Here is a 23,126-nt window from a genome sequence, read left to right as displayed (position 1 = left end):
TTCTGATTAATTGCAAGAAAGGATGCTTTCAAGAAATAGCCAAATAGGTTGCTGCTAGCCTATGTGAATGTTTGCTGAATTATGAGCGAATTTTCATAGCAGAATGTTTGAATTGTTTGCCCTCTTACTCCTAATATATATTTTACAATAAAGAGCATAAGCCAGGCCTAATCAATCTACTTTATCTGATTAGATCTGGTTGCAGTTTCCAGCATTGCTGTAACATCTTTTTAACTGCTGTACAAGATCTTACTTGAAACATTTTATAAAATAATTGGAATGCTTTTGTCTTTTTCAAAAGCTGTGAACATTATAAGACCTATCTAGAAATGAATACATTCTTTCATCAAGAATTCCTTTTCTTTTGAAATGTCCTTGCCATTTTCTCATTTGTAAATTTTAGAACTTCTTGCTTTTGTTAGAACTAAACAATGAATACAAAATGTTTGGGGTTTATAYCATTTTCCCTAGACTTTATAAATGAGTGGGGGGAAAAAAATCTGTTGGGGTTTTTTTTCACCCACCTCCGTATTTAATGATGCATTTAATGATGCCAAACAAGTGTATTTTTTAAACTGTGACATCAGTCTTTATTTGTATACTGTTACTTGTAAATACATGTTTATAGGAACGCATGTTCTTAGTCTATGGATTACTTTCTACTGTCAAAAGAACTTGACATATTAATAGGTTTTCTTAATTAGGAGTCTTCTATCTCTGGGTTCAGAATTTGCCCCTCATCTATTGAAATAATTCTGCTGAAAACCAATCACAGTCATGTTTTGTGGTTTAGTTGTGAGGTTTTTTTAGCCTCAGAAATTCAGGGTTTTTTTTTGTTTTTAAATAAATTGGAGGGCAGAAGATAATAATGTTGAACTGTTTCTTCTGGTGTGTTTTATCAGATGCCTTTCATACCCCTCTACCCCCACAAAGSACAAAATCTAATTGGTCTGAGTGTTTTTCAGTCCCCAGTTAAATTCAGGTTCTCCATCTCACTGTTTAAAGAAGACATCTGCTCTGTTAGTTTTAGATGCAGCTAGATTCTTGGTGGCTGACATGCAGGCTACTCCCTACAATGCCTGGAAGARAGGAGAATGAGTCACCTTCTGCTGGGTTAAGGCTGCTGTAGTCCCCTGTCAAAGTCCGAGTGATAATGTGGAATGATTTCTCCCATTGCTTCCTTCCAGTTGGGTGTGGTGCTAGGTTTGAGAGGGAGGGGATGTGGGATGTTGTCAGCATGGTACCACTTAAATCTGTTTGATCTGCTTGGATTCATTAACAGATGACCTCCTCAGGATGCATGGAGGCTTTGGAGGTAGGAGAAGTTGGTTTCATTTCTGTACCAAATGTGCAGGATGCAGGCAGGCAATTCTGGCATCGATCTTCTGAACATGCAGTGCTCTGGAACAGATGCCTTTTTTTAATATTTTTTTTCCCCAATGCCAACCTTCTCTTCTTTTGCATTTCGTTTAGAAATAAATGAGAACTGGGTCTTACGGAAAAAAAACACTAAGCTATTTCGGGTCATTTCTCTAGGAATCTGCTTTGCTCTAAAGTATGTAGTGCTGTTGCAGCAAACCCCTCAAACTATGAAGTCATGTATGCAGAATCTTTTCTCTTGAGAAACAGGCTTGGTCACTGCTCAAAACAGTTGAAAAGRATGAGAAAAAAATGGAAGTCAGTATGTCATCATGAAGCAACAGCTGATCTTTCCTGAAATATTATGGTCACCTGGACTAGGTGATCATTAACAATATGGAATGTCAATTTTGCATTTTTGCAGTGACTTCTTAATCTGAAGAGAATAAGCAGGCCTGATAAATCACTGGTTTTCAGTCCTAGTACCTTTCTTTAGCTTCTACATCTTTTTCTGTTGTTCCCATGGGATTTGTGAATTTGCCCTCATGTGTTTTGTTTGTACTTACCTTCATAGTTGTACATCTTCAACAAGAAGATTGAAAAGCGTTTTCTAGACCTCCTTGCAGTTTATTGGTTAGAACAGTCTTCTGGGAAAGGAGATGTGAAACTCTTACGACCAAAGGTGTGTGATGCAGGTCTGTCACCTCATTGATCAGGGTTGTAATCACTGTACTATGTTAAATGTGAGAAACAGCATTGACACCACTTGCTTTTATTCCCAGGACTTTCTGTGGAAGTGATATCTGTTGTGCATTTGCTGAATATCTTAGTATTGTTGTGTTAGTRGACTCAGTAAGCAATGTTCACTGAATTAGGCATCTCTTAGGGACTTGGCAGCTTGCATGCCTCCTCCATAAATCTGCAGAGAGCTTAGGTGTGTGACCCTSTTTTGGTTTCAGTATATGGCTCAGCTGGGCTTGCACAGCTGTAGGCCTTCAGACAGATACCTTGTTTTGACAGAAACTTTGGGTGGGTAAAGCTTTTCAAGAAATTAAGTGGTTAGGAAGAAATTTTGTGGAGCAGTCTCATGGTCATGGATCTCTAAATTCTTCTGGAGTCCCAGTATATTTGCCTATGTCAGTTTTGCTTTCGCACCCAGAAATATCAGCCATCAGAATGAATTTGTCTCTCTCTACATTCTCCTTTGTCACATCAGTTTCATTCTGTATGTTTTGAGCCGTGAGTTTCTGAATGCCTTTGTGTGACTTGTTAGTATAGAAGATGGAGTAGGCCACAGACTTGATGATCAAATCAGACACAGCATAGGCTTAACAAGTCTTGTACTTCAGATGTCTTCCTTCTCTACAAGGAGTTCTATACACAGGTTATATTATATTGCTGATTATAACATTTTATTTGGAGTAGAATTTGCTTAGGTGTCTATCCTTATGCAGAGAGTTATCTAAGGGATGATGGACTTATTCCTAGAAAGAAACTGGAGAAGATGGTGTCAGGATAGCCTGTCAAGAGTCCATAGAGTTTTAATGTTAAGTATCAAATGGGGAGAAACTTGATTAGTTTGCCTCCGTAGGTATCTCTTCTGTTTATCCCTTAGTTTGGTTGTCTGCAGCCTCACCTAACATTAGAAGCTGCAGATGCTCAGCAGTCCATTTTCATGCCATCTGTTTCTTCAGTAGTTGGCATAGGTTGGCCATGTGAGAAAATCAATAACCTTGTGCTCCTTGGTCCCCGATGTTCCAGAAAATTTAGGCACAATGGSACATTTTAGAAGCAATATTCAAAATACTCAATCCAAATATTCCCAGATTTCATTCAAACTGGGGAGAACCTAGGCTGCCTTCTGATGAAGTGAATGTGTGGCTATGTTTTCATGGGAGTAGGGTTGAAGAGTCCTCTGCTGCCTTTGAAGATAACATAATGGATCAGCTGATAATTTTGCCTGGACKGTATTAATGGGTCTAATGATCTTGCCTTCAGTCTGGCGCCATTTACAATGTCTTGTTGTTCCATCCAGGATTTYGTAACCTCTGTTGCTTACCAAAGTATCACTGTCTTATTCTGTAGTTGCTGCAAATTTCTGATGAGTCTGTTCCCTATCTGGCAGGTTTTAGTAAAACTTCTTGTAACTCTTTAATACTCTCTGTAGCAAGATTTCATAGCAGCCAAAGTCAGATGCTTSCTACCCATCAGATGAGTCTGTTAACAACTGTTGGCAAGGAATGCTGTCCCAGTACCAGTTTTTACATTGTGGGAATGGTCCTGCTGCCACCAGGCCTTTTGCCCCAGATTCTGCACAGGCCATGTAATTGGAAGATTGCTGGACTTGCTCCTCATCCATGCAARGGTGGTTTTCAGGAGCCATGATGAGCAAATGCAGTCCTTGGACAGCTTCCTGATGGACTGGAGCTACTGTTTATCTTTTTGATTTATGCTGTTGGTTACACCTGCAATTGCCAAGAACCCAACTACAGGGCTGCAGTGRTGGTTTGTAGACAGGACATGTGAATGTTTAACTGAAAGCAGGGCCCTTTCTCCAGGGAAGGAAATGACAGGCACTTGCAGACCTTATGAACCCTCAGTCACAAGACARCTGTAACAAACATTTTCAAAGGGCTGTTATCTCTAAGAATTGTATCACAAGAAGCTGAAGATAAATATCRTGGTAGCTTGATGATGGAAAGGTGGTTTATCTGGACTGCTTTGTCTTAGGTACTTTAATAACTCTTGGATTGAACAAATCCATGCAATTCAGATTTTACCTACCAAAGTTTGCTATATAACAGTGTTATGAAAAGGAAAACAGAATACACAGAGAGCTGCCATCAGAGTACTTGAAAGTTGCTCTGGAACATAAGGAAAAGGGGAGGAAGGTGCTATATATTGTAGAGTTTACTAATGTTTCTCTAGGCTTCATAGAGACACATTCAGGAAAAAGAAACAACTCTGTGATTACAAAGTTTTTGCCTCTGGAAAGAATTGATGCATTGTAGACTTGACAAAGGAAAGAAGTACAATTTTTGAAAAAAGATTTTCTTTCCGTGGCTTCTTAAGAGCTTGGTCATTCAATAGAATTGCTGCTACTCATTGCAGGATATTGCCTTTTCTTTTTCTATTTCTTTCTCATAAACTATATTTGGTATAAATATTTTAAAAATAAAGATAAAAGTGTGGGGTGTTTTTAATGAGGTGAACATATTAAAAAAAAAACCCAAAACAAACAGCATAAAGGTCTGAAATCGCATAATTTGGTGAATGTTGAATTTTCCTGCAGATGGTTTTTAGGCAGAAGTARTGACTGCCATTGTGGTTGCTTCATCTGCCAGAGAGGGACAATGGTAAGCTCAGCCTTGGATAAAAGCTGAGAAGGCACACCTTGAAAGTCCATCATTACTCTAAAATTAAGCAATTGTATTGCCTTCCTAGTTGAGATAATTAGACTAGTAATTGAGGTCTACCTTCGTCTCCAAGAGATGATCAAAACGCTTGCTTTGAAAGACTTTGTGTCTGTCAGCAAGAAATGTGGTTAGATTAAAAGGACTGGGAACAGTCTGGGCTTCACACCTCCACACACACCTTCGGATTAATTGGAATGGCCTTTCTGAATAGGACAACTTAATGTAGAAAAAATAATTAGTGAACTATTTTCAGGAAATTCTAGTTACCAATTACTGATTCAATGAAGAAGGTGCAATGGATACTGGGGTGTATGTACAGTACCTTTAAACATGATCTTTCTTAAAAGAAAACTGACTTTTTCAAATATTTCAATAATTTCAAAACATTCTCTTACTGTTACTTTTGAACATTWAGTATATAAATTATCATCCTTCTGTAGCTAAAATGTGGCAAATAGGCATGTAAATATTATTCTTAGAATAAAATATGTTCTTTTAAAATTAAGTTTGCTCAGAAAGAGAGGCAGTTAAAATGTATGCATATATACACAAATGCATGCATATATGTACACAGTTTTCAGTCTTGTAGCCATCTAGTGTCTGGACTCAGGATAAAAGGATAAAACAAAACCATGGATTCTGTCAGGTTCTGCAGACATCTTCTATTTAAAATAATTTAAAATAATTTAAAATAGGCTTCGTCTCCATGTGAAAATTTTTTTCATCAAATTACTTCTGAACAAGTTTGTTTAAACCAGTGAAAATCACATTGTCTCTTACCTAGTTTGAGCAATATTAAAATTGGTATCCATTTGGGGATTTGCAACATTTTAAAGAGGTTTCTTAAGTTGGCCTGGGTTGTTTGTRTTTTCTCCCTCTGAAAAAAAAATTATGTCAGCAGGAGACATAGGCCCCATGTTCATTCTGTTTCACATTCTCACACATGTGCTCAGGTTGCTTTTTCTGTCTCCTCCCTGTGAGCTGAGCTGAGGAGCTCGTTGGGTGCCACCAGCCACCGGCCAGCACGCAGCCATCGGCAAAGCACCAGCGTGACCCGCTCCAGCCCAAGGGATGCTGACAGCCAGAGCCCTGGCTCTGACAATGGGGCTGCTGGCACAGCTTKGGCATGGCCGGTGCAGCCAGGTGCCCAAATCCCTAGAGATGCAGCAGCGTGCTGYAGTGGTGGAGGAGTCCCAGGGGCTGGCCTTGCTGATGGGATTTACAGGTACAAGATAAAAATGGTCCAGAATGCCCTAGTGGACAATAAAATGGTTGTCAGACAGGTTAGTAAAACTCATCGGGGAAAAAGGAGCTTTTTATAACCTAGACTAGACCCAAGRAAATTAACATTTATACAGTAGTTAAAATATAAATAGCTCGACATTTGAGATGATGAGTATATCTGAGCTCCTCATTCTAGCTGGCTTCATTTTGATAGTTAATCAAATATTAGAGATATACATACACACGTATGTGAGGAAAAATAAAATGTTTAGATTTCACTGTTTTGCTAGATACCCTGTATTTAATGTCATCTTATGAAAAAGTTCTTACTAAGAAAATTCTGGATGTTAGAATGGATTATATCTACAACACTGAATCAGAATGAAGTAGTCTGTTGTTTTTCTTTAATTGCTACCCATCTTACTGTAGAAAGAAGGAAAAAACCTCCTAAGAAATTTATTTCTGAATTTTATGCTCAACGTAGAAGGGAGGTTATCAGTGAATTGTTCTCTATGTTTATACCACATAGAGGTAGTATGCTGGGAGGCAGTATTTTGTATTTGAAGATGAAACAAAATTTATTTTAATAAGAACAAACAAGTATCAAACCATCAAAAGTCCTGACTATTCTGAAGCYCTTATTTTGGTCTGTTCATCTTCAGATATGGAAACTGTTTCACTTAACAAGATGATACACACTTTTTTAAAAAAAAAAAATTCTGGAGTTAGAAAGTGAAATCATTGAAGATGAAGGTGACTTCTTAAACTTGTGGAGAATAAACCCTTAGTGCTCTGTTTATTCTAACATTCCAATTATTTATACCAGGTATATGATAATTAGATAARTTGTTCTGTAAGATAAGGGCCACCAAGATTCTGAAGTCATGGCATAATGGTTTTGCTTACCAAGTTGAAAATCAAATGTGCCGGTAGAAACTTAGCAGGAGTGAAGAGGCTTTCAGAGCATCTGCTCATGATACTAGTCRAGGCCTTGGATTTTTTCTTTGTTGGTAGAGGAGGGTTTGACTGTGGTCAAAAGGATATGAAATCAGAATATTACTTCTGCAGTAAAAGAGAAAATGAATAGCATTAATAGTATTTTGTCCTGAATTGGTTCACTGTATCAGTGTGGTCACTTACTTAGAGTTCCTGTAAAATAGTCCATCTTCTGAAAAATATCTGGAATTGTACCCTAATTGCACTAATTGTCTCAATAGAGCATTTTTTGCCAAGTTTTTTTATATGAATTGTGGGATGTTTTTGTTAGCTTGAAGGACATTAAGCTGCATTCTTCTTTAGTTTCTAGGGCAACGAAAGTCTCTGCTTTGAACTAGACACACAAATTCTTTTCAGTCTATGCAGTATCATAAAAACTCTGGTATCTACCTGCCTTAGCTTCTACATGGGGACTGATGAGAGAGCAGAAATYTATGCCAGGTTGTTTGCCACTTAGCCCTATTATTTTTGTCTTACTTYTTCTTAAGTGTTAGTGACCTGAAGCTAGGTTCATTGCAAAAGGCCAAATTCTTTACAAAGCACATAAATAAAAGCCTCTGTGGAGCTGCGGTTTGTATCAGTATTTAATGCTCGATTCTGCAGCCTAGATTGTGGCAGTCAAATTATCAGAGGTGAATTTTGTGACCTAGGCTTGTATTTGTTTTCAGAGGGCAGATCTGGGTAGTGCCAAAAGTCAGGAGCACAGGTGTTGTGGAGTAAAAAGGTTCTTACCTTGGCATGGAAGAGAAACTGGTTTCTTTCTCTTCCATGGAAGAGAAACTGGTTCTGCCTGGACAGAACAACATGGTCATTCCTGAACACTAATCCTTTGGAAGCAGGTGATGCTACTAAGAAGGTTTTGAATTAATTGTTAGGCCTATTCTTGAAGACTGAAAAGTGCAATTTTAATGAGCTAGAGAAAATCCTATTAGAATAGTTTAAACAAGTTTTGCAGTGGAATTTTTATCAGTGATTATAAATTGTTTAAAGTAGTATAAGAGTGTGTTGGCTTTGAAGAGTGAACTAATGCTTTAGAGGACTGTAGTCTTCTGGCCCTTTTAAAATGTATATGCATTTGACTGTTTTTGTTCTTTTTAGTTTATGCACCCACTAAAAAGTTTCATTTTTTATAGTTTAAATAAATAAGGATAAAGAGTTTGAAGTTGTCATTAACTTATGCTTGAGCTTTAGTTAATTCTGCAAAGTCTGGTTAGTTCAGTTTGCTTTCAGAATTCTTAGATATATGTCTATCTTGAGGCCTGCAAGTGTGATTATCACTTCCTCTACATAAATGAATAGCTATCAATGTTTATATAACTTTGGCATTTGTTTCTCAGCCCATTTTCTTGAGCTTTATGCAACTCAGTTGTCTTCTTGTCTCGTCTGCCTCCATTACCTGCTAGTAAGTGTTGAATTCTGCAGCAAAGTTAAACTGAATTAAACATTAGAACAAYATCCCAAAGCGATCATGGAAGGCCTGTCCTTGGAAGTTTTCAGGACTGAATTGTGCATGGCCCTGAGCATACTGCTTGAGATTTCCTGGCTGACCTTGCTCTGAGCAGGGGGCTGGACTGGAGACTTCCCAAGGTCCCTTCCTGCCYAGATCAACATCTGGAACAAATTAGAAATCTAAATAATGATTAAGTTCTGTCAGAATTCTTGGTGGGAAAGACACCCTGTCACTGCTCTAGTTATGGAAGAAAAGCTGGCACATGCTTAATCCTAATTATGGACTAGAGAATGGTGAGGGGAAAAGTTGTAGGCAGAAGGAAGAACTAGATCTTTAGATAGCAGCATTGATAGACTCTATAAGAAACTAGACCTACCACTGTACTCATAAATTTCTTTACAGACTCTGTGCTTTTTACAAAGTCTGGGTGCTGTTTCAGCTTTTCCAAAAGGATTATTAATAGTACTTTATTGCAAGGATTTTTCTTTAGCCCAACTACCAGAATGAACTTTGATATGTCTGAACTGGTACGGGTCTTTTTGGTCACTTTTTTTTCTCCTCCCTTGCTTTTGTCAATGTGACTTGTACAGGAAATTTACACTATATACTAATATATTACTGTAGTTTATCTAAACATTTGTACATCAAAACCTATAAAACACTTAGAATACATAGATTTATATGATGTGCGAGAGGCTCAAATTGCTTTTAATATGTATCTGCATGTTTCATTGCCTTTGTAAAGGAACCTCTTCAGTCCCACATCACCAGAACAGGCAGGATTTATGACCTTGTGGAGTTTTGTGCAGGGGAGCAAGGAGGAGGAGAGATCTCTCAATGTCAGCATGTGTTGTAAGATGCTGTGAGTCTTTGCAGTTTCTGCTCAAGCCAGTGGTATTGAAGTGAGGTAACAGCCTTGACTTTGTCCCCAAATCTGGTGCCCTTGCTTCAAGGCACACCTAATCCAACAGCTTTATTCTTCTGGCTGACAGGTTTGATGCTGGCACTGAGTCTGCCCTAACGTATTTGTTGTAAATACTTGTAAAGAAATCCCAAAATTCTGTGGTGTTTCATAGCCTATTGCTGAGAATAGCAGGATGCAGGGTGCTTTTTYACTTGAAGAGAAGCAAAATTGCTGCTGCATCCCTCAAGATGTTCAGATTGCATCCTTCACTAAGGATGGAAGATCTCAGAAGTGTTTATGTGCCATAGGCATCAGAGGTTAAAGCTGACAACTGTTTTCTGCAGATAGGGAGCAGAGGTACAGAGTTCAGGGGACTTGCTAGAAATCTCACAGGAGGTCTGTGATAGGGTGTGAAACTAAACCCACATCTCTTAAATTGCATGCCATCATCCCTCTTGCTTGATGTTTACTGTCTTTGCTGTAAGACATCAGAGGATAAAATTTAATTATAATTGGTCATGTCTGAAAAAGTGATCATTTGAAAGAAATGTCTTTTTTTTTGAGATTTCGGAATACAAATAGAAGATAGATGGTAGTGTCTTTAAATTTAGTATCTTCTATTTGTTGCACATTTGGTAGGTACTAAAAGTCTTGACATATCCAGTCATGCTCATTATATTGGAATAAACATTAGTGTATTAGCATGGATATGGCTTAAAAATATTCAAGGTAAGGAAACTAATGTTCATTGCTCATTAACAATAATTTTCAATTACAAATGCAAAGTTTAAATATTGAAATGTGAGGCCTAATTTTCAAGATGTTGAACCATTCCTACAGCTAGTAGCAGTAATTTAAAAAAAAAAAAAAAAAGAGGTGCTCAGCTTTAATGTCTGGAAATTTTTTGAGCAAGAACTTTTTTTTATTTAAACAACTATAATATGCCTCATAATCTGTTAGTTTTCTTGACAAGTAGATTTCTTTCAGTGTGAACTGAGTAGACAGACAGGAGGTGAAATTGGTGCAACTGTGAGAATCTCAGATTTGTAGGACATTCTGATTTTCRTGTTGCGTCTACAAACAAGAGAATTAGTCACAATGGAAAACGTCAGGTAAAACGTATGTATTTGTKTCTATTGCTTCTTAAGTTGTACCAAGGAACAAAAAATTCCTATTTGAAAAGTCCAATGTTTCTGAGTTGCTGAATTGGCAAGCATTTCAGGAGTTCAACAAGATGATGTTGATGGTCGGTTGTGTAAGATGAGAATTTTGATTGGCATAGAGAGGGAACTCAAGGATTAAAATCTTGTTTGGATATGCTCCCAGCAAACCTGCTGCTAAGCAGGTAGATTTTATATATCCCTGAGAGTCTTTTCATTCTTGATAATAGACTTCAGTGATAGCTATGAATTTTAATGATAGATACTAGGGAGAAGTGTCCTTTCTAAGGTGAAAAATAACCTCCTGTYTGTGAAGGCTTTTGAGCATCTGAAATGGCAGTAGAGGAGAATTGAAGCTACTTTTATCATTGGCTCCTTGTTGTCATGCCCAGCACTCAGAGTGCTGATTTCCTTCACCTATGCCAGAGCCTTACTTTGAGGGGAACAGACTTTGTCATGGGACAAAGTTTAAACATTCATGGAGTTCTGCAAGCTTAATGARAAAATGTCTCCTCAACATCTTAATGATCAGGGATTTTTTTTTTTTTAGGATTTACTTTAGTGACTAGCAAGCCCTGCTCAGATAAGACATGTTGCTAGACCTTTGGATTTTCAGCTGTTCTTGACATTTTACCACATAAGCTGGAGGCAGAGCTGAAAGTAGCCTATATCTGTTGTGACTTGCAGAAGCAGGCTGAATACATGGAAGGAGTGCAGTTATTCTAGTTCCCCTATGAAATCTTAGATGCAGAAAATCCTCTGTAGATAAGAATTTCTCTCTGAAGTGATTGGAAATGACCTGTAAACGTCTCTAGTGTCCTTCATGTTCAGATGYTGTGCATTTGTTGCAGCAAGGGAATTTAGGTTTACTAGATGGCATTTGAGTATGTGCTGGGTTGTACCATCTATGTTTCTTGTCCCTTGCAAGGTCTCAGCTGTAAGCTGCCTAGAAATAATGTGTGCAAATGCTTTGGTTGAAAAGTGCTTACTGTAACAGTTGGGAAGCAAATATTTATCACGCTTCATTATATTGTGGTTGSTTGTTGTTTCTTGGGCTTTTGCTTGGAGAGAGCTATTTCCTCTAATTTCTTACAAGCACAGCMGCAATGGTGAGCCAAACTGGTGTTGGTTGAGACTTCTCCTAGACCTTGAAACCAAACTGTAAAGTGAAGCTGGCTTTAACACACACAGAACTGGATTGGTTTAAAGTATTTTATTTAAGCTGAGGTGATTATTTCCAGAAAGTTTCATGTACAAGAACAAAGTTTCTGAAGCCTCCTCAAAAGTGATATGGTGTGGTGTTATTTATTATTCTAATATTATCCTCCAAGTTGTTTTACAATTATTATTTAATTGTACTRTCCTATGAATAAGTACAATTATTATGACTTTATATAGCTCAATCTATCCATCTAAGAGTTTGTTTTCCCAAAGGCTATGTAAGGAGTTCATGTCAAAGACTAGAATAAAATGTTAGATCCCTGTCCTGCAATTAGGCCATACACTGTTCTTTATAGCAAACTAATTCATGACTCAGCCACCTAATTGCAGTRGGACTTCCAATAAACTCTTTACGTCTACTCATTTGTAAAAATGATTTTAAGGCTATTTTTTTAGTTGGGAGTTGTTGCTTAAGAAATTAAATCATTACACAATATAGCTTACAAAACTGAATATTAAGTACAATTAATTAGTGAACTGGAATGACTTGTTTGCATCAGAGTCGTGGGAGTTTTACAGCTGTTCTGTATGATTTTGCCTGAGAAGCTGTAATGATTTCCATTAGAGGGAAAAGTGCTCAAACTTTGCAGAAACCTACCTTTGTTTAGATTTGTGTATCTGACACATTTATACATGTCTACAGGTATTAGCACATCTTTATTGGTGTATATTTGCAGTACATCTAAACATAACTCTGCACTATGAGCCCCTTAATGGTTACAATTTTTCAAGCTACCAAAATACAAAGAATAAGGGTTTGGAAAAAGTGAAATGTCTTCTCTGAGTGTCATAAGGTAGTAATAGCTTCAGAAGTATCTATATACATTTTCTGCTGCTTTGGTTCAAGAATTGGTAGCTTCAACAAAGGGTTAAGATTGTTTTCTTCTTGAAAATTCTGTGATATTSCTTCCTCTCTTCCTGGTGTTCAAGAGGCTCAGAATCAGGCTGGGGAGCACTCTGTGCCTTTTCTTATCCCCTGTAGGTGATGTGAGTTCTATCTATCAAGGATTCCACTTTAAATATCCAAATAATTATGTCAAAGGGATTAGAAGAAATCTTGGTAGTTACACTTGGAATATCATCGTCTAGATGAGGAAACTGCTTGTTCAAGTTATGACAGATTTTACTGCAGGCAATCAGAGTTTGTAAGTTACATTACAAAAGGATATTTAGTTATATTTAGTGTGAATTTGTAAATAACTAGTAGATTTAACTGTCATTTCTGGTACTTTATTTCATATTGCCCAGAATTCTTTTGCTGTGTATTTTGGCAGGATTCATATCACAAATTTTTTATAAGTCTGAAATGAAGAATAATTCTTTTTACTGACTGTGATATTATTTGCATCATTGTCATCACTAATAGCTTTATCCCTTAAATTACTTTCCTGTCTGAAATATTATCAAAATTAGAAGTGCATTAAAAAAAAMCAAAGAGGAAGATGCCCTGTGCGTAGCAAGCGATTAGGGTTATTGGATAAGCCATAGGGTTACTGTAGACTCCTTTTGATTACTGGCGGTAGTTATCATGGATAGATATCTTTTGTATTTCAGTGTATTTATCATATAAAGCTATAATCATGCATCTTTCCAAAAACTCCATCAGGACTTAAAGTTGTTATAAGAAATAGTCTTTAAGAATGCATGGTATTCTCTTGATTTTTTTTTTTTAATTACACAGAATGATTTGGTTGAAAGTATTTGGGTCTGATATGAAGCTCAGGAAAAATCTAGAAGAGATACACTTCCAGAATGTGAAATTAGAAAGCAGGAACCTGTTTAAACTTTTTAACATCTTCTGTACTGATTAGTACAAACTCACGTRCACACACACAGAGTTTAGGTGTCCTGGGCAATCTCTAAAACTGTTTAAGGAAATCAGATCAGTTTATTTGCCTTGGTGTAAGCTTGGGGGTTGTTTTTTTTTTTAATTCTTGCTCTTTTAGTCTTCATTTTTATTATCTTTTCACTGCACATTGTCTTTGTTTTTATCTTTATCCTATGACAGCTCTAACCAAAAATCTGAGAAGTACTTTGTTAAAGACATTTAACATGTGATGTCAGGTATTGTCCATGTTTCTCTCTTTCTGATTATAAATGGAGGTGGAAAAAATATGAGGTAGAAGTCTCTGAGGATCTTTTTTATACCATTCACCTTGAAGCTTTCTAAATGTTTTAAGCTGTTATTCAAAATGTACATAGTAATYTGAACAAATGCGAATGATGTGTGTGTCATGTGAGGTAAGATAAAATACAGAAACTGTTTATTGCTGAGTTATATGCAAGGCTGCGTGGTCAGTGGTGCATAGCTGGGCTACATAAAACATTTGAAGTCTGTGTATTTATTGATTTCATGTGGCTGTGGTGCCCATGCTCAGGAAAACTGAGGGATTTACTGTGGRCTGTTGGTCCCAGGCACTCATTAAAGCAGGATAAGAGGATGGGGTTTAACATTGAATAGTTATCTAGGACTGGCAAATACATTCTGATTGTCTTTTATGGAGCCACTACTGTACCTTGCCAGTAGTGATATCCTGGATATAATGGCATTTGATTCTGCACCAGCATCTTTCATAGGGCTATAAATGACTGCAGTCATGTTATCTCTTCAAGAGTCGCGCTGCTCAGTGATTGTCATATTGGAGCTAAAGACAGTGAATCATTTAAACAGGGTGAAGTGCCTTGTTCTTTAAATGTGTTCTGCAAACATGTGTAATTGGTCTTGCAAAAATTTGTTCCTGAAGAGGTCTTGAAAAGTCAAGCCTTCCCGTGCTACATTTGAGAGTGTTTTTTAGAGGCTCTGCTGTGATGTTTGCCCTAGAATACATACTGTGCTACACTGATACTGACAAAAGCGGCAGCAATTCTTATTTTCAGGTGCCCCTCATGCTTTTCATTAGAAATGATCAGGCTACAGGCTACTCAAAGCTTTTCTGCCATACTGAGAAAATTGGATTTTCCTGCTCCAGAAATGAGGAACAGAACTGTGCCACTTTTCCTTTGCTAAGGAGACAGCAGGGGCAGATGGGCTGCAACAAAAGGCAAAACTTCTGCCCAGCTCCCACTGTGGACTTGAGCTGCTCTCTCACAGATCCTGTGGTGGGAGCAGCAGCCTGGATTTTCAGGACTTCAGTGTAGGTGATGGGGTTTTAACCTCTTTTGCTCTGCTGAAAGTGTTTGTGAGTAGATTAGATCCTACTAGAATCTTCTGGAAGGCTTTGTGAATTCCTAAGTTTGATTAAGCAAGGCAGGAAATTCTGGTGGTGTTGGGAGGCAGAGGGGGCAGAGCCATCTTGAACTTGTAGAGCTTGATTTAGTCAAGAGCTAGACTTTCCACAAAGTGTTCCCAGAACTCAAAAACTGGGAAGTACAGTACGGAGACCCTTAGACTCTGAATGAAGACACACATTTTATCATCATCYTGGTWCTTGATGGGAATAGGATACACAGATATCTGGTCTGACTCCCCCTACTGAGCTTGGGTCTGGCAGGACTGATACTAAGCTGGAGCTCTTAAACCCATACCACAGCCACTCTTCTGCTTAGTATATATGGACTGTTTTCCCATTTTTTGCTGTGTTCTAGGTAGCAGACACTGACTTTTCTATTTAGAAAGACAAATTGCATGACTCTCTGTGTATATATATTGTAGACAGGCRAAATATATATACATAAAAATCTAAAATATATATCACAAAATATATGCATATATAAATGTGTTTTCTCTGTAAAGTTGTTAAAGACTTAAAGTCTAGGTAGTACAGGGATGTATTGTGCAAGAGCAACTTTATTTTTGATTAGAAGACTTAATGAGAGCTTTGCAGAAACCCTTTCTTACACATTTCAATATTGTAAAGTTATTGGTTGTGGATGAATCTGAATTATAAGGTGAATAAGGCTATTGACTGTAGGATCTCATTGTAAGTGTTGATGGTAGGTAGTGAATCAGGTAAATGCAAGAGGAAAAGCAATACAGAAAATTGCTTCTGTCTGTTCCACCTAATAGTTCCTAGATGGTCCTGTGCAAATAAATTAAATTAGGCTTTTTACATATTTTCTGTCAGATCATCAGTTTTTTCTGTTCTTCAGTACAAAACATCAGGGTTTCCACTGTTCCATTTCCCRGGTGCTGAGTACTCGTAGCATACAGACTCTCAGATATTTAGTCACCCAGCTTTTCTAGCATTCTTAAACCTTTTAAGCATTTGAATATTTCAGTGGAACRGGCTATAACTCTGCAACAAGTGTAGATATGTTTCCCCATATGTTTCTCAACAAATTGGAGCAATCTCTCAAAACTGAGAGAGGTGATCCTGCATTTTAATTCTGGCTCATCCATTTCTTTACTGGGCACTTCTCAAGCAATTTTACCAGAGGGAAAATGCAAGGACAAGCCAGTGGAGAGTGAGAAGAAGTTTGGGGCCCTGAGATACCAAGAAATGCAGTGAAGGTGTACCTGATTCCACTTCCGCTTAAGTGTTTTTTTTGATGCTGTACAGCAAATGCAATAGGACACATGCATCTGAACAATAAAGATAAGACAGCAATTCAATATTTCTTTTTATCTGTTGAATGCCATCCATCTTATGTAAGTAAAGACTAGGCTATCTTGTGTTTAACTGCAGGAGGACAGATTTCAAGATGCTTGTGTGTATTTTGGTACTTAATTAATGACAGCTTAACTCTTGTAAGAATTCCAAAGGTCTCATTGTGCTGAATAGTGTATATCCACAGAGTAAAATATGGATTGTGTCTCTTCGGATGGTAAATGAAGGCAGGATAGATGGTAAAAGTGAGGGGAATTCTCTTAYAATTATTGATGCCAGCCCTGGACTATGGATTAAATGACATTCTCTTAGTTAGCAAAGAGGCACGACAAAGTTTAGAATTTCACCAACATTTTGTGACATAATTAGACAAATTTTTGATGCTGGTTTGGTGATGTAAGAGTTGTTGATGTGGTTTGAGACATTATTGGCCTTTTATCCTTTCCACAGCGACTCTGTGAGAGCACGCTGTCCCTGCAGCAGAGCCATCGGGAGCACACGGGTTACCTGTTCCAGTGCAGAATGTTGGCAGACAGGGAAAAACTGGCTGTTTCCCTCAAGCAGCTGAGGCAGATGTAGCAGCACTGCTCTGCTGCCTTGCCTGGCAGGCAAGGGGTTCAGGTGGGACCTGAAGAAGGTGTAATGGTGGCTTAAGGATGGTGTCACCTTCAGCTGCTGCAGGTGTCAGCTACATCTTCTGTCGGTCCACAGTTCAAACTTACCCAGTCATTTGACTCAAAGCAATAATACTAAGAAAATATGAAGGAGAAAACCAGTTTAAGTTAAGAGGAACCATCTTGCTTCTCTTAGGTCTGGTTTGACTCTGGCTAAGAGTCATAATTGGTTTTTCTCTTGGTCCTAGCTGCTTTCATGAGTAAACCTGTGTGGAGTTTTTTGGAGATAGGCCCAGTTTTTTCTTCACTCTTTTCTTTTCTATGGCAAATATGTAAATTTAAAACCTGATGGAACGCTTAGTTTCATGTCTGAAAAAAGGTTTATGAATGTGAGAATGGAAAGAAAAAGAGTCAGGCATTTCAATTTTTTAAAAAAACTTGGCAAGGATCCCTTCACAAGGAGGTGCAAAGTCATAAATTCCTTCATAGCTATATAATCTGTTGTGCTGTCCAAGTTGATTATGAAGCAGAACTGTGATAGTATTGCCTGGAACTTAATTTTGATTTTTTTTTTTGTCTCTTTAACTGGCATAACKATATGAATGCTGCAAGGGAGAGATATACATTTGTTATCTAATGTGTGTTTGTATATAACAATACTTCTGTGTGTAGACAGTACTTGAAATGGACTACATTTCCTGAAATTTGGAATTAGTTTACTTGCCCTTTGGTTTTGTCTTGTTTATTGCAATTCAGAGAGTTCTGTGTGTATTGACCAAAGGTACATGTACCCTTGAAAGGGAGAGTGTTGCATTCCCAAGCAGGAGATGCAAAATACCTATGCTCAGGGAAAAGGAGGATGTAATGTTGAAGGGAGGGTTTGATGTCCATCCTGTTCTTACGCATTGAGATTGCAGAGAAAATAGCATTATATTCCTAATTTTTGCAGTGTGGAAGTATTCCTGGCATATTTCCTGGAGGGAAGGAAAATTTTTGTAGAACTCCTAAAGGTGTGAGAGGAACAAGATGTGCAACAAATTGCTAGAATGTGAAGTATGCAATTTTTTAAGTGTAAAATTTTAAGATTGTCTAAATACCTCTTTCCTGTTGGGTCTGCAGTGTTTGCAAATAGATTTTTTTTTAATGTAAGAATGTTGCCATTTTTAAAAATATAATTATTGTTGTTTTTTTTTTTGTTTTTGTTTTTGTTTTTAAACTGTAGGTATGAGAAGGTGCCAGTAATTCTGGTTGGTAATAAAGTGGACCTGGAAAGTGAGAGAGAAGTATCATTGAGTGAAGGCAGAGCCTTAGCTGAAGAATGGGGCTGCCCCTTTATGGAGACCTCTGCTAAAAGTAAAACAATGGTGGATGAGCTCTTTGCGGAAATTGTTAGACAAATGAACTATGCAGCACAGCCAGACAAAGATGATCCATGCTGTTCTGCATGTAATATACAATAGCATTAAAAATGACCTAACTTGGACTTAATTTGCAGAAATTTTGTAAGGTGGTAAAACTGTCTACTTCACTTCCTGGTTTGTGGGTCACTTGAAATACATCTGTAGTGAAGTAGCAACATTAACTCAGAGCTGAGCATTGAAAGTCAATCACTGACTCTGAATATAATTGGGTTAAATGACCACATCTCACCCGGTTTTTCCCTTTGAGCACCTGCAATTTTATGGCACAGTCAGYTGATCTACAGGGTCGTTCCAGTCGAACGTACGTGTGTTGTCGTGTCAGACAGCAACAACAGCAACTATTTCCGAAGAGGACAGAATCCTTTTGGAAACAGGAAATGAAAGCAGTGGAGAGGATATCTCTGAAGAYCATTCACAATGAGCATAAGTATGAAAAGGAGAGCCAAGTCTTTTGGTGTCTGATAACCACACTTCAGAATGGGCACTATCACATGTGGCTGAGTTTGTTCAGTCAGTTATGTTGATTTCACCAGAACTTCTGACAGTGTTGGAGAAAAAGGCTACCAGAGACCCATATAGTTTGGATTCTTTTCAAAATCAATGCTATTATTTCTACACTTTATCCCACATCTTGAAATAGAAAACATTGAATCAGCGTGTGAAATGAGAGGCAAGATCTGGAAACAAGTGACGGGTGAAGAAACAGTCTGGCATTGGAATGTTTTAAATCTTTCATTTTGCTGCTCAAAAATGGAGGATCGCTTCAGGTTTTGGTCTACAAAAAGCCAAACAAACCCTCTGTTTACAAAGCAGGAAGCATCATTATTTTCACTTTACTGAACCAGGAGGAAGCAACTGTGATGAAAAAAAAATTGCTGAGCCTTACTAACAAGGAACACTTTAATAGATTAACTAGTACCATCTTGTAAGGAAAATTAAGCCATGTTTCATCCATATGTTCCCTTCTGCAGAAACCTCGTGGGACAGTATGAACATCCTGCATTTTTAAGTTTGTTAAAGACAACAGTTTTTCTTGCCTCTAAGGGCTACATTCTCTGGTGTGATCCCAACTAACCTTTGAAAATCCGGTTTGCTATTTGATAGCTTTAATGTTGAAAACTTAAATTGAATAACCATGTAAAATCATTTGGTTCAGAGGTGAAATAGTTACGGTTGTAATTCCTTAGGTGAGTGTGGAAATGGCTCTTTAATTGCCTGACACACTATTCAAAGGTTGCCCCAATTAGTGGAGTGTTTAATGGTGGGAGCAAATATTTTATTTTGAAAGGATGCTCGAGCTCTGACTTGCTAGTTTCATAGCAGTGAAGTATTTATCATTTGCATGACTAATGGCACAGAAATACCTATTTCAAAGTCTTACAATCAAAGTATAGGAAAGTTTTCAATCGCAATGTTTAGATTTTAAATGCTGGAAAGATTGTCTTGAGCTGGATCTTTTATAGGTAAAATTGGCCATAAAAATACAGTCACTGAGCCTGTGGTCTAAATAACACCATGCGTTTATTAGTTTTTCAATCTTGTGCAGTAACAGTGTAGTTCCTTGTGTTTAAATGAGTGAAAATAGGGGTGCTGGGCTGTGTGTGTGTGTGTTGAGTGTGTATGTGTGTGTGTATATGGCCCTTAGAAATGCTGTAATTGGAGTTAGGTTCGAGAGTTTTGCCTCCATCTGCAGAACTTCCTAAAAGCGCTCTCATCTGCCACAAAGGACACTGGAGTAGAAAAAACACTTTGCAGATCTCCATGCATAAATATCCTTAACATTTTGAATTATAGTTCATGGATGATAACTAAAGGAAATCATGGAAGAGAACTGGCCAACTCTGCCCTTAAAGTTTCAAGACCTTTCCACAACTAGTGTGACAAAGGGCATTAGATGTCACAGAACATTAAGCCTTACTAGAACGTAAATGTAGCCCATTTCCCATCTACCTTGCAGAGCTTTCGTTTCTGTACTTCATTCTCTTAGGGAGATAGGCACACCATTTATTTCTGGCGTCTGAATGCCCATTTTGGGTGCTCTGAATCGCCCTCCTAGAGGCACCTACCTCTTTCCATTGACTATATAGCAAACTTAGGCTTTTAACTTTGGTCCTCCAAGTCACACAACTCACATGCCTAAACCAGATGGTATGAATGTTCTCTTACCACCCCTGCCTGCCCATTGTGTCAGCTGCCATGCTTAAGCAAGATGTGAGATGTTGGATTAATGATATTTCAGGGTTTCAAATATCTAGATTAGGAAACGGTTTATGAAGCAGCACGATCCCATCTGTAAAACAGCTTGTCAGTGTGATATCCACTGCATAAGCACTTGGGAAAAAAAAAAGAAAAACAAAAACAAACCCCAGAAAAAAAACCAAAGCCAAATTTCAAATTGAGTTGGAAGTACATGTTATGCAATGTTATTTACAAAGATGTTAAAAATCTTACCTCACAGATTGTTCATCAACCAAGAAAATGGCATGAAGTAGATTATGAGCAGCCCAACATGAAGTTCATAATGTAAAGCAGATGGGCTTTAGATATAGGAAAAAAATTCATAGTAAATTTTTAACTGAAAATATTAAAGAAAATATCTCCCAGTTTTGTTTCTTCATTACACTCTTACATTTTCAAAAGCATAGGCCATATGTAAGCTACCATGCAACTTGGCTGGGGGGGCAAAGCGTAAGTGTTGTTTTTCATTGCATAGTTCTGAGGAAGTAGTTATGCACTATTTGTATTTCCACTAATGTGAAGGTAGTGGAGCTTGAATCAATGACAGTTGCACTCAACAGATTTTTCAAGTTACAGGGGTAGCAGAAAGGGAGGTAGGTGAGCCACACAGCAGCTGCATGGCCACCCTGCAGGAGTCATTGGTCTTGGGTCACTGTTTCATTTGTACCCTGACAGGATTACCAATTATAGTATTTGAAAGTTTCTTATAACATGCCTTAAAATATTATGATTTGTTCCAAAGACCCACTTTTCCTTTGGCTGTTCTTGTAGAGCTTTGTACTTTTCTACAAAGACAGCATTTCTCCGGTTTTGTTGTTTTTTTTTTTTAAAAAAAAAAGTTGCAACTTTTATTCTTTTAAGCTATGATAGTGAGAGCAACTGTTTCCTCTTTCCCTTAAAAATACACACAAAACCCATTCAAAGCAAACAAATCAGAATCAGATCAAGAGTAAAGTTACATATAACTTGCATTGGATTTTAGCAGTTTTTTTGTTGTGTCCGTCCCCCTGCTTGCCCCTTCAGAGCATCAAAGGAAGAAATTTGGTGACATTTTCTGTTCTGGTCCTAGCCTCTCCCTAACCCCAGTGCTACAGTTGCCATTACTTTTCTGTGGGAAAACTACTGGTATTTGCTTTCCTGTATAGAATGTTGCCTAAAGATGTCAGCCATTTGGTTGGGGGGTTTTGTGCATGTTTGTTTTTTAATTTTTTTTTAATTTTTTTTTTTTTTTTTACCAGTGTGCCATCAAAGCACTGGTTAGGCTTTAATTGTGAAACTCTGCAACAAAAGCAAATGTTTGACAACTGCAGGAGGCTTTTATCTGCATTGTTGTGCACCTGTTAATTCTTGATCAGGGTTTGAAGAAAGACTGAAGTGGGTTCTGGAGTCAGACTTAACGCTGTTGATTTGGAGTTTCCTAGGGGTGAATTAATGTATTTCACAGTTAATTGTTGAGCTCTAATACAACTGGCAATTTAAAATGGGGCAACRGTTTGTTTTGTAACAATGTCAGTTGTTTAAACCTTGATGTTTCAAATAAAACAAGAATTGTACATAGAACTCAATGCAAACTCAGCAGTTGTATTTGGAGTTAAATTATTTTAACAAATAAATTTATTTAATGAAATCTTCCTTGCATTTTCTGTATTGTTCACTTTGGTTTGATCAAAAAGTTCATCCAGAGCTGATGAGGGTGTCCAGTAATTTGAAACAGCACTGTCAGCTATATTCAGTTCAGCTAAGTATTTCCTGCCAAAATGCTCTTCTGGTACAAATTAAATAGCAATAAGTRAAAATCAAGTTTTTATTTTTTATGGATGGGTGGATGTTGCGATTTAAGTTATGAGCTTGATAAAGAACAATAGCAACGGAGGAGGTTTTTTTGTTCACTTTTCTTGTGGGATATACACTGCCAACAATCAGTAATACTCAGTATTTGATAAAATACAGCTCTTGCAATGCAAGAGAATAGTGCTTATTGTAAATATATAATAAAATGTTCTATATATAAAAAAACAAAATTGCCAAATAAAAAATTGGTCAATATATGATATAGTTAATATGCAGAACTACTTTTATAGCATTGAGGCTGCAAAGGGTTAAAGAAGGATTGTTGGTTATATCAGCTGTTCAATTGATGAGTGTTTTGAAGGCTTTCAGCACCACACAAAAGGAGTTAGTGTTAAAAAGAACTTCAAATACAATTAGTGTTGCAGAGATTTATAAATGAACAGTTGAGCTAATGCATAACAGGATTATTCTAGCTAATTGGCACTGATCAGCAGTTACATTTTAGTCATGCCAGTATTGCTAAAATACCCTGTTTTCAGTAATGATGGGTGCTTGGTAGTTTCTTTTTGGCATGTCATGCATGCCTTAAGGAGCAAGAAGCCTGAGGCTGGCACATGTTAAAAGCTTTTAGTTCTATGGATCATATAGAAGGCTGACACATGCTTCATGTTTTTGATTTGCCCATTCATTCTGTAAATCAGTTCCAGGGGAACTTTCGCTGATGGGTTCTTCCACTCCCATTAGCTTCGTAATATCCTTTTGTTTTACCCAARAAGATACCTATA

The 23,126-nt window shown here is 37.5% G+C and overlaps 1 protein-coding gene across 1 annotated transcript in view; it reads left to right on the top strand.

The window, feature by feature from the left end:
- RAP2A (RAP2A, member of RAS oncogene family) overlaps positions 1–21,374 on the top strand; it is a 29,637-nt gene extending 8,263 nt beyond the window's left edge. Inside the window, exon 2 of the mRNA XM_057366202.1 lies at positions 18,114–21,374. Within this exon, the coding sequence (XP_057222185.1) occupies positions 18,114–18,351 (238 nt within the window). The 3' untranslated portion in view covers positions 18,352–21,374. The remainder of the gene's footprint in view (positions 1–18,113) is intronic.
- Positions 21,375–23,126: the final 1,752 nt, after the last annotated feature.

Source organism: Malurus melanocephalus, unplaced genomic scaffold (assembly GCF_030028575.1).
Source record: "Malurus melanocephalus ecotype Western Australia unplaced genomic scaffold, MMel_1.1 scaffold_61, whole genome shotgun sequence".
NCBI lineage: Eukaryota > Metazoa > Chordata > Aves > Passeriformes > Maluridae > Malurus > Malurus melanocephalus.
The sequence above is the reverse complement of the archived record's forward strand: the minus strand, read 5'-3'. Positions and strand labels throughout refer to the sequence as shown.